General features: G+C 39.6%; 1 protein-coding gene across 5 annotated transcripts in view; it reads left to right on the top strand.

Moving 5' to 3' along the window:
• Positions 1-12,579, top strand: part of asph (aspartate beta-hydroxylase) — a 31,800-nt gene that overhangs the window by 13,713 nt on the left and 5,508 nt on the right. For all 5 annotated transcript variants that reach the window (XM_028593239.1, XM_028593241.1, XM_028593237.1 and 2 more), the window contains 2 exons: positions 290-358; positions 12,113-12,199. In XM_028593239.1, the coding sequence (XP_028449040.1) occupies positions 290-358; positions 12,113-12,199 (156 nt within the window). The remainder of the gene's footprint in view (positions 1-289; positions 359-12,112; positions 12,200-12,579) is intronic.

Raw genomic sequence — 12,579 nt, forward strand, 5'->3', positions numbered from 1 at the left:
CTAAAACTGTTGCCATTCCCGTTACCCACCGCCTCCCATATTCCCTTACATTTAAAGGAATTCACCAAGCTTTTAGCCGATGGTAACCTTTGCAAAGAGAAACAAAATGTGTTTTTATGAAGAATCCTTTTGCTCATGCTAACTGCTATGATTATAGACATAAGCTTGGTGCATGTCTTTAAGTGTCTGTCTGTGGCTAATGATGCATGTAAATGTACAATTGTCAATGTGTCCGTGTAGTTCCTGTGATCAAACAATAAGTCTAAATGTGTGTTTGTTACTGCTCTAGGTAAACTGGTGGCATATGATACAGATGGAGATGGTGATTTTGATGTCGAGGATGCTAAAGTTCTGCTAGGCAAGTTGATTTATCTCTAATTTACATCTAATTTTAGTGTTTTACTATCTGTGTCTTGCAAAAAGGAAAACAAAGGGAATCTATATGTCTATTGTGGCAAACATCTGAAAATCTTCACTGCATTATCTGTGACTAGGTACATACATCTACATTTCCCAGTCAGGATGCCGTCAGAACTGATTTTTGTTTTGAGTTTGAGCATTTCTGCAGGCCACTGACAGTGTTGTGTGTTTAATTACATTAAATGGCAATTTGGGTTTATTTTGCATGACTGACAATTGTACAGCTGACTGTTAACATAGACAATTCAATAATGAAAACGGCAGAAAAGCTGAGCTCCCCAAACACTTATGACCTTATGTGTATGTCTGTTTTCTTACAAAATAAACTACTTTAGTGTCCCAAAATTGCTACTTTTAAAACCTAGCATTGTTGTAAGGATCCATAATTAAAATAATAAATTAATTTACTAACATTCTTATTAATACAATGGTAGTAAGAAATGTGTCAACTGGAAGTGACAACTGGTGACATTTGCCAACAAAAAAGAAACTAAAGTGCAGTGTTTCCTCCAGGATATCTTCCAGCAGTGCTACTGTGGAGCGGTGTGGAAGTTTTTTTTTTTTATTTTGCACTGCTGGGAGATATTTAGCGTGTCTGCTGACACAGAAGGGCCTTAGACACATTTGTTGGGGAGACCGGCAGTGCCACCACTGTTGCAGCAAACTGCGCTATCGAAAGACCAATAACGAATAACTCACTGCTAAATGGTGTCAATGTCTGGGGGGGAGGGGTTGATCGATTATCCTCGCTTGTTCCCGACTTTGGCTGCTCAAAGTAGAGACAGTTGATTGTGATTGTGGAGATTTTTATATAGCGGCGGCAACGCTGATCATTTAGCTCTGCCGCTGTATGCATATAAGGAAACGCCAAAAGTGGGCCTATAGCAGCATCTTTGTAGTCAATTAACACAAACTTCAGCATGCTCTGAATAACTAGATAACCCAAAAAGCTGCCCTTATTCACAAATAATAAATTGGTTGTCATCCTCACCAAAACTGAAGTAGCCTAGCTTAGAACATAAGCATGACGCACATGTTTACGTCCGTTAAGTTTCACCATCCAATTAGTTCAGCTTTAAATAACATACACGTGACTCACATGTTTACGTCTGTTACGCTTCAATGTAAATGGACTGTATTTATATAGCGCTTTTCTAGTCTTAACGACCACTCAAAGGGCTTTAACAGGAACCATTCACACACATTCGTACACTGTGGCTGAGGCTGCTGTACAAGGTGCCAGCAGCTCATCAGATTAACACTCGCACGCATTTAGACTCCGATGGCGCAGCATCGGGAGCAATTCGGGGTTCGGTGTCTTGCCCAAGGACACTTTGACGTGGAACTGCAGGGCCAGGGATCGAACCACCGACCACCAACCTTCTGATTGATAGGCAACTGCTCTACCACCTAAGCCACAGCTGCCCACCATCCAATTGGTTCAGCTGCAGTTACAGGCAATCATAATGTCGAAATATTGGGAATAACCTCTCCAAGTGATTTTTCAGCATTGAGACATAAGAGAGAATCGCGATGCATCTTAGAATCTATCTTTCCACCAACCTCGAGTGCTTCACAGTAGGTTTATAACGAACCGATGGTGTGTTATGACCAGTTATTAAAGGATGAAATTAATCAGGATCAGGGGTTGGTGTAATTTACACTTTTTTTTAATTTTATTATTAAAATAATATTTAAGTACATTTTAATCAACTTAAATGCAACAGTTCTCTCTCTACTGTGCCACTCTTGATCTATAGAAATGTTGTGTATTTTTTCTGTTTTTGATATGGTTAAGATGATACCCATATCTATGTTGTAGTGGTATCGTTTTTGGAACATTTCTCCTATGTGAAGCTCAAAGCGTTCAAGACAGCTGGGAGCTTGATGGGAAAGTGTAGTTGTCATTGCTGGTATTCCCCATGTGATGTCTGCTGCATGTTGCATGGTATTTGCAGGATCAGCTTCAATTATTTTATTCCATCTTGTTTATTTAACTCCCAAACCTACTGAATGGTGTTACACTAGTTTGGACATGTTGGACCACAGCTGTATGCAAGTGGCTTAATTGCAACAGAAGAGTCAACATTTTGAACTTGGCATGACAATTTGCCCGGCATAGAATCTCAAAGAACCTGAATGTTGTTTTTGTACCTCTTAATGTTAAAATGGTTGCCTTTCTCTGGCTCTGAAATTAGACAGATGGGGATGAGAATCACAAGTTGCAGTTTGTCCTTGTTAACATGTTTTTACATGGAGGCTAGTGAGGATCAAAAGCAGAATATTTGTTCTTGTCTGAATCTTTAGAGAGCACACTTGTAATAAATGTGATTCTACAGGAAACTCAATGCTTTTTTGCAGTATTGAAAATGCTTAGCATTTTCCTCTTCAAGTTGGGAGTGTGCAATTCCGTTAGCCTTTTAAAACCCAGCCGCTTCACTACATTTGTTAGATAATGTTATATTACAGGGCTCTCTGTTGATTTGTTTGTCGCTCTGTGCTGGTGGTTGATAATGAGTGTACCTGCAATGCACCAGTTGCCCCTTTTTAGGCTAATAGTGTACAACACGTCTAACAACCACATGCTTGAGTAGTGGAGTAAATATTAGAAAGGGACTGAATTTGAGGGTTTAAATACTCAAATATAATTTGAATATAAATAAGAACAAATGCAATTTGTGTGGTATTATAGAGGAAGATTGACAGCTTTAGAGCCGGTCTGTCTTTTTAACTCTGTACTTTATTTTTTTTTTAATAGAACCCCAGGAGCTATGCATATTAAAACACACTTTAATGGCTGAAAAAAATGTAATTGTGCAAAGTAATTTATCATTGAAACATTTTCAACACACTTACTAGTTTACAATAACACCTTTTTTTTTTTTTTTCTGAAAGTATTATCAGAATACTCTTTGTCGCACTGGCTTTCTGTCTGCTCACAAATTCTTGTCCCCTACCATAATAAATCCAGCTTCAGTTCTCCTTTTTCTGTATTTAACTCTTGTCTATGATTCTAAGGCTGTCTCCACATGATAATGATTGTGAGCTGAACAGTCTGATTTTTAGGCACAGAGTCAGTGCACAGAGCTCAGCTCAAAACTGATTAGTTATTATATGATTTTATAAACTAGAAATTTAAAATCATGGCTCAAGCTGGCACAAGGTGATTTTTGTTGATCCTGTGTAGACAGCAAGACTCCAGCTGCTTATGATAAAGCCTTAGTAGTTCCCTTGCTGCTTAAAGGTACAATATGTAACATTTCTGCTTTAAAATGTCTAAAAATGACCATACCTATGTTATAGATTTTTATGAGTTGTGTTCTTACACTATCCCAAATGTCAAACCCAGAGAAATCTGTTATTTTATTTTCACATAACATACATTTTCAGACATACACAGTGGCGTCATATTGTGTGTGTGTGTGTGTGTGTGTGTGTGTGTGTGTGTGTGTGTGTGTGTGTGTGTGTGTGTGTGTGTGTGTGTGTGTGTGTGTGTGTGTGTGTGTGTGTGTGTGTGTGTGTGTGAATAACTCACCCTCCAGTTACTCTAACTTCTGTCAAAACACTGGCACCAAGATGATATGTTCAGGAGTAATTGTAAATCATACAATGTCACAGAAAAAAAATACTTGTAACTGTAATACTGCTTTTTTTTTTTTTTTTTTTTGCCATACAGCATCATTTTGTGATTAATTACATCCCACTTTTTAATCACCGTAATACAACAGAGACCTTATCTATTTTAAAAGTTCAATATCGATACCGGCTTGACGTTACTACAATGTGCTAATGTTGATGCTAAAGCTTTGTGGGTAACATTATGAGGTTACATCGTTCAACACGCTAATAGTTATTTTTATATGACCGTTTCAACCACAGCTAACAGGACTGAGCTAACCCACGAATAACTTCACTAGTAACGTCAACGTTAGCTGTATAGATAGACGATTAATCGAATGCTAATTTAGCCAAAGTAGCACACCCCGGTCTGTCTGCCTCACTCCCCCGGCGCAGAGAGACTCAGTCGGGATGACAGCTGACAACAGCCCCGGGACATATAGCTAGCTAGTTACCGTTAGCCCCCAGTCAGCTATCAGCCAGCTAATTCTATTACAGCAACCCCCGGCCAGAACTTATCTCCAGTGCCTGGTGCTTACGACGCTAACGGCAGTTTAATTAAACGTCGGGAAACAGACTAGCTATATCAGACCCAGCAACACCCCCAACAGCTGTAGCTATGTGCCAAATTTCTCCCCCCTTCGCGTTTAGCTGTCTTTACGGTTAGCTAAATTAACCCGACAAAAGGTGGGTTAAGCACCAAAACTTTTTTTTACAATTTTTTTATTACAATAACATGAATAAACGTTACTAAACTTAACGTGAATAAACTTGAATGGGTTAACTCGTCCGTAAACTGATGCATTTTAACCGGCAGCGAAGGTGTTTAACACTAAAAACTCCCATAATTCTACGCAACTTCACAACGTCATCATAAGTCCAGTTTTACCGTCCATTGTTTTGGTTGAGAGACCCCTAGCGGCAGAAAGTTGCATATTGTACGTTTAACATACGCTTACAACTTCTCTTACCTTCTCCTCTTGTTTCTTCCCTCCTCATTCCGCCTCTGCTCTTAATCCTCTTTAATTCTTTCATTACATCGCTTCTCTCCATTTGATTCCACCTTTCTGTCTTCCTGCCTTTTTTATTAGTTTTTTTTTTTCCACCTCCTTCCCTTCTCACTTCCACATGCGCTCCCCAAACTTTTATCTTCCATCCACCCATGCCCCCCCCACCACCTCCCCTCTTGTTTGCGTAGGCCTGACCAGTGAGGGCGGTGGTCAGGGTGAATCCGAGATTCTGGATTGGTTAGAAGAAGTGGAGGGCGGCAGCTCTGATTGGTTAAACGGTTTCTTCACTTTCCTGTACGGTCTGATAAATCCCCTGGAGCCCCTGGAGGAGGACGAGCGCAGTGCCTCAGGAGGACTCGTGGAGGCACAGGAGGAGGACGAGGAGGAGGACGAGGATGAGGGAAGGTTCAGAAAAAGAGGAGCCGATGATGATGGAAATCGGGGGCAAAAGATCGTCATAGTTGGCCTCCATAACCAATAGCCTCTGGCCAACTTCAGCAGCCCAATTATCCTCTAATGCACTTGTTTTCGACCGAAGGGCCTCAACATCCAACAGCCCAAGCTACAGTGTGGTGCAAAAGTTTGCGTGTTTTGGCAACTTAACCTAACTAGTAGCTTTGGATATGAATCTCTCCAGTCTAAACTTGTGGTCTAGGACCCCACCCACTCAAGGTTTCACCAACTGGAATCCCAAAAATTGTCAAACTTGAAAAACAAGCTCCATTATTGTATCAGCGCAATCTTGAGAGGGTGAAAGTTTTCTATGATGTTGATTCTGTGCTGGGATATGGACATAATACTCAGGAACACTTTTTAGAAGTCCTCTGAAACATTTATTTTTAGAATCCATTAGCATTAGGTTCTGCACAAACCTGTTTGCAACGCTAAATAACACAAAATACAAGGATAATTTGCACTTGGGACAGCTGCTCGGTTGACTCTTTCATTGACATTGACATTGTCATTGACTGACATTTCTTCTTATTCCTGCATGCCATAAAACGTTATCTTCAACATTTACTCTGGGACTTTAGGCATACATTTGTACTCTTTTTAAACCATAAGTTTAAGGATCTTGGTTTTGTCTTTGGGTACATCTTAGTCTCTAATTTGATATTTTCTCGATCCTTGCATGAACTAAAAGTCGTTCTGGTCCGCCAGCTTGAAGGCTCAAAGCTCTTATTTTAGCTCTGAGGAGCAAGGATCGACGAGGGATCTTTGCGCGAGGATGCACAAGAGGAGCCATCACGGAAGTCTTAGTGGTCGACAAGCCCCCTTTTTGGATATCCGTTATTGATTGGATGCTGCAGCTGATTGGACTGATCTGATACATAACCTCACTGGACTGGGGTGAAGGCGGATTTCAGATTTAACTCAAGTGTATCACTCCCAAGTTTTATGGTTTGTTTTCTGATCACAGTCTAGATACAAATCTGTTTATTTTAGGTGTGAATAACAAAAGGACCTCAAACTACTTTTATTAGAAAGATTTTTGTTTGAGCGGTTATTTCCCCCATTATTTTTATTATGGATAAAATTAAAGTCCGAAACAAGGAGTCTTTTAGCAAGAAACACTTTTTTCATATTAACGTAATTTCCATTCAGTCACATCTAGCCTACAAATGTCTTCAGCTGTCTTAGTCTGTGATGTGGGCCTCACCTTGCAGACCTTGGCAACAAACTGCAGCGCCATGTTTGACAAGTCCACCTGCCTAATTTGCATGTTGAGATCAAATAACAATGCAGGCAAACTCAAGATAAAAGTAACACTTTTTATACCAGGTGAAAAAGCAAACCCCATGATTAGATGTCAATATCCAGATACTGTAACAGATTGCACGTTAATACCAGGTGAAAATGGGGTCTTGAATGGTTTGTTGGCAGCGTATATAACTGTATAGCTCTTTTTATGTCACACATTTTGATATGCCATAGAAGTACTGGTGTCCAAATTTACCATTGTTCCATTACGTTGTTATATTAGGGAAGGCAAAGGTGAACTTGATAACATTTAATGAGTCAAAATGTATGCTTTTAAAATGGTCTCACACCTACAGTAATTGTCAGCCATGAAGCCAACTTCTTTTTAAATCTGAGGTTCAGGTTTGGGACTATGCACAAGTAGAATCCATTCATGTCCAAATTGTTGGCAGTTTGTTTGGGTAAAAGTTGAGAGAGGAGTGCACTGCAGTAGGAAGGTGTGATGTGTTAAGAGTTTCAGAGGGCTGAGTCAGAGAAAAGACATGTTTGATTCATTACGCTTGAATCTACCGATCGTTGCTACAGGCTTAAACGGCCGATGCCAGCGGCAGGTGTATTGTCTAGTGCATGTGACAGAGGGTGTGTGGGTTTCTGTGTCGACAGGTTTGCACTGAACTTAATGGCTGTGACGAATGTGTGGATGCACCAGATTTTTTTTTTTTTTTTTTTTTTTTTTGTTTTGGGGTGGAGTGACTCCAGCTCTGGCTTTTTAGAAGAGTGAGTGTACATTGTGCTATTGAAGCTAGGGTTGGGCCAGTGTAAAGCTATTCCAACGAGTTTGATTTTTAAGGCAAACACCGGAACGGAATACCGAATTTTACCACTTGACACAGCAGCCGAGTGAAACCTAATGATACTGACAGAGCCCGTGAATGAGAGCTCATTGAGAATCACAATCTGCTGTATTGGTTAAGTGTGTGTACACTTCCAAGACTTATTTTTATTTATTTTTTTCATTAGTTGCTTTTTACTGAGCTGGTGCATATAAGATAAGCTCATTGTATGGTTATTTTTCCTTTTTGTCATTCTATATGTTTGTGTTCATATTAATCAGATTGGAGAATGATGCTGAGCTCACTGCCTATTACTTTATTGGGACCGAAAAGAACATTAACTCCTCCTGCCTCAGTTTCCAGCCACTATGGATTCTGACAATTATCCTTCCACCCAGTTATTGGACACGTCAGGTTAAGAAGCAGCTCACATATGAATACTATTTACTACTGAGCTGTTAGTGGCAATATTCATCTTTTTTTATGTTTATTTCTATTTTCTGCTATGGTGTCATTGTAAAATTTCTTAGGTCTATCCTCAGCCATTGCAATAGTAGTACAAATAGTTTTTAAGGATGAAAGGTCTCGAACAGCATTTCCTACATATGGAGCTAGTTAACAGTGAAGACATCTTTTGGACTATTTATTTATATTTACTCTGGCTAAGACATGTCAGGGATAATTATCCCTCATTGAAGTTTCACTTTTTAAGCAACCGTGCCCTTCTGCTGCAAAAAGTTAATGTGGTTTGCTTCAGCTTGCTTGAGGCGGAGATTAGCTTCATGCAGCATTTTTAGCGGACTAGATAGCATGGAGCTGTGTACATGGCTTGTGCATAAAGTACTGATAATCTAATATTAGACAGTAGGAATGAAAAACTGCTGTGTTAACGGCCGGATCACTTTATGGTGCGTTACAACAACAACAAAGGTAGAACTGTGAAAGAGCCCAGTGTTGTAACTCTTGTCTTGTTTGTGTGCGACATCAGATGAAAAACCTGGAGATGCAGCCAGGAGAGGAGCTAAGAAAGGTATCGTTATGCAGGCTCTTGCATGAAGCTGTGATGTGTTACAGTGTGAGCTAGACTAATGGATGAAGTTTCAACTACTCAGAACTCGTTGTGATCTCGGATCCAACTGAGCGTTGGATCGCCGCTAGACTTGTTAACCCGTTTCAGTGTTTCTTCTAGATTGACTGCTTTGAGGGGGATGCTAACCCAATTATTTGCAATATTACAGAATATTTTGAGCTGAACAAACCGTTTAAAGGAGTCATGTTTTATTTCCCAGTGATGGTTATTTTGCACCTAACCTTACTTACCAATATCGGGCTTGTAGAGCCAGGAGTATATCCTCTCTGGTAGTCGAGATGGATCAAAGCCTTACTGTCTTACTGTGCTTGTCGGCAGTTGTAGATGTATCAGCAGGAGAGCTGCTGTTGCTCTGCCCAGCACAGAAGAATTTAAAAGGGTTTATTTTCAGTCATTTAAAGTGTTTAAAAAAAAAAAAAAAAAAAAGTTTGGCTTAATTCTGCGATTGATTAGTACCCTACTCAGGCTTAACATGGGTTTTAATTCATTTAGAGTATACTTTTACTTTGGTAATCTTTTAAAGAAACCGGTAGAAGTCCTGTTTACTGCTGTTTTCCATAACCCAGTATAACATACCGATGTGGTCTACAAAGTCTACACACTGCTTGTGAAGTGTGAGTGTGGCATGGAACTGGTCTGTGGTTCTAATTTATCCTCCGACATGCACACGCCCGCCTGATGTGTGGTGATGTCCAATAACCGAGTGAATTTGAGCATGGTCTTCGTCTTATAACGAGTGGTGAAACCCAAACCGTGTTGTTGCTCATCCATCTCAGAAACCTCTCCAAACAGAGATGTGGGCTCGAAGCTCCGGGAAGCTCTAAAGCAGCAGCTGGCCATCATCCACGAACGTGTGGAGGCCAAGAAGCTGGCCAAGCTGGCTCTGGCTGAGGTCAGACAGCTCCTGGTCAAAGAGGAGGAGGACAAGGAGCTGGAGCTAGGGAGGAAGGAAATAACTGCCAGAGTGAAGGAAAGAGTGGCCACCAGGCTGCGAGAGGAAGAGGAGAAGATAGAAAAAGAAGAGATGGAAAAGGCTCTGGAAAAACTAAGGAAGGAAAAGGCAAAACCACTGGATAAGGAAGAGAAAGAAGAGAGCAAGGAGGAGAAAGAAGGGGAGAAGAAATCTAAGAAAGGAATGGAGAAAGAAGAGAAGTCGGAGAGAAAGGTGGAGGGCATGGGAAAGAAGGCACAGGAGGAAGACAAGGGGAGAGGGAAAGAGTCTGCCAAAGAAAAAAAGCGAAACAAAGCTGAGAAATCTGACAGAGGCAGGAAATGAAGTAAGATGTTTTAGAGGAATGTTTTGATCCAGCCAGTGTTAGCCATTTCAACATCCACAATTAACGTTTTCAAATCAAGGAAGGGCCAAGGTGGCTGGTAGATGAAATGATTAAAAATGTCAGCTATGCTTTTAACTATTGCATTGCCATTATTACTATTGGTCTCGTATGTGATTCTCAATCAATATTATAGAAGTGTGCAGTATTTACTCTAGTTACACTCAACATTATGCAGAAATATTAATTCAGTTGTTTTCAACACTAAAGTGTAACACATTTTAATTGATGCACTCAGTGGTATTCATCTTAAGTGCAAGAAGGATCACTTAGAAGTTTGAGAATATAAACATTTATAGAATAATTAACAGTAATAAGTTCAGAGTAATACTCTTTGGCCTGAGGTTCACAGCGTTCAGGGAATCACTCGCGCAATAAAGCTCCACATAACAAGCAGGTTTTGTTTCAACTGGCCATATGGAAGAGACAAGTCTGCCTACCTCGTATACTGTAACAAAAAATGCCCTACGTTCTACGCACGACAAACAGCCCGGCAGAATTTTTTTTTTTTCTACTACTGGCCAGAGTGGCGGGTTGTCTCCATAATTAACTCCCCAAAGAGTAAATTTACTCATTTGGCGATTGGGTGACTGTTAATTTTGGACCCTAAGGGCGGGGATGCAATCAAATGTTGAGTCGGATTCATAATCTTGTTGTTGTTCTACTTTTTTTTCAATTCCTGATTTTTGATCACACTTTTGCCAACTTTAAGCTGTTTTAGCTTGTGTTTAGACATCATTCAACACAACAGAATAGATGTTTGGCATCTTGTCAAATGAAGGGAAAAAGAAATTTGTTGAAAATGTTGTTTCGGTATCTGTACCAATCAAAACAGCGCTATAATTCAAAGTATTAAAATGCAGTTGGGGCTTTTAACCCAACGCAGTTAAAAGGTATTCTAGCACAGAACAGTTGCTTTGCTAAAGAAAAAGTAATTAATTTTCTAGCTAGACAGGCTTTTTAGGTTTAGTACATTTTATATATTATGTCTTGTAGTACTTTTGATCCTGGTCTGAAGCTAACCAGCTAGCTCAGGGCTCTACAGTGATGGTTGCCTGTTTTCCATTGGCAACCAATTAAAAGCCAAGGTTGCGTATTGAGCAGATACCACCCAGCACTTTGTGCTGTGCTGACAATTTGCAACACTTTGGATTGTGAACTGCCAGTTTGGAATCTCTACTTTTGGTTAAAGGGTGAGGAAAAACTGGCATGAATGGGGAAGATGGGGGTAATGGAAAAGAATAGGATTAAAATCACAGGATTCGGAACAAGCACTGAAAGATTCTCTAAACGTGTTGATGTAGTGTTTGTGATCGTGTTTAGGTTTGACTAGAAAACAGGATATCTGTTCCACCAATTTCTCCACTACTAGAAATTTATGATAATGTGACTTTTTTTCAAAATATTTTGGGAGATTTGTGTTCCACTATCATAAATGTTGATTTATTTTGTCAATAAAGTTTCTGGGTCCCTGAAAGTGCCTCTTTTCTTAAGTGAAAGCCAATCTTCTGTGGTTCTACCAGAATGCATGTTGGGAAGGAACTCTAAATCTTTGACCTCAGCTCAATATCCAGTTAAGACATACATTTTTCTTTTTTATGTCCCTTGTTTTAGGATAACTCATTACTTTTCAGCACATTACATTTCTGGCAATTCATTTGAAAACAAAATTGTCAAATATTTGTCGAAATGCAGCATATTTGTCAGCTTAAGACAAATCATAAAATGTCAGTCAGCAAAAGAAACCCCATGCCATTTTTGAGATGGTTTGATAGGACATTTTCATTCATGTGAATATTACCAATGTTTCATAACCTGTTTTGCTGCAGACATGTTTTACTTACAAAGTCCCGTACCCGTTCGTGGACAATACATAACCTACATGCCCCACTGTCAGCAATACCAGCTGAACTATTATGTATTAGATCTTCATACAGTACGTGTGTATGACCTCCACAAATCTGGCATATTTAAAACCCCAGTCATTAAACATGATATGAAATCATTTTTAATATTAAGGACCTGGTACACACACGAACATAGTTTGTCTATAATGTACACATACATATGTTTCCTGCAAGCAACATGTGCATTCATCTCATGTAGGACTGAAAGAGAAGGCTGTTGTCGTCACTTCCCGTAAAGAAGCCGCTGCCCCAGTGGAGACTCCTGTCGCTGAACCTACACCAGAAGGTACCACATGTTTATTATACATTATACATGTTTTCAGTTCTACATGTCGGACAAGTCATAGGTCATTTTGATTAAGGTTGGACAATTTGACAATACATTTTGTTTTAAACCAAATTACAACTAACACCAAATTAAATTGCACAAATCTGAAGCCACAGCTTATTGTGCTCCTGTGTGATGTAGCTGCAACGAATGAATGTAGGATATTATTCACATTATTTATTGAATGATTATGCTAGTGGATCATGTTTGGCAGTGGACACGGTGTCCGCAACCCTATTTAAATGTCTGAAAATGTACATTATATGAAACGGGTTGCCTTCCACATGTACTATGTTTAACAATAACGCATGATGTATAAATATCCATTCACCCAGTTT

Source organism: Perca flavescens, chromosome 12, assembly GCF_004354835.1.
Source record: "Perca flavescens isolate YP-PL-M2 chromosome 12, PFLA_1.0, whole genome shotgun sequence".
NCBI lineage: Eukaryota > Metazoa > Chordata > Actinopteri > Perciformes > Percidae > Perca > Perca flavescens.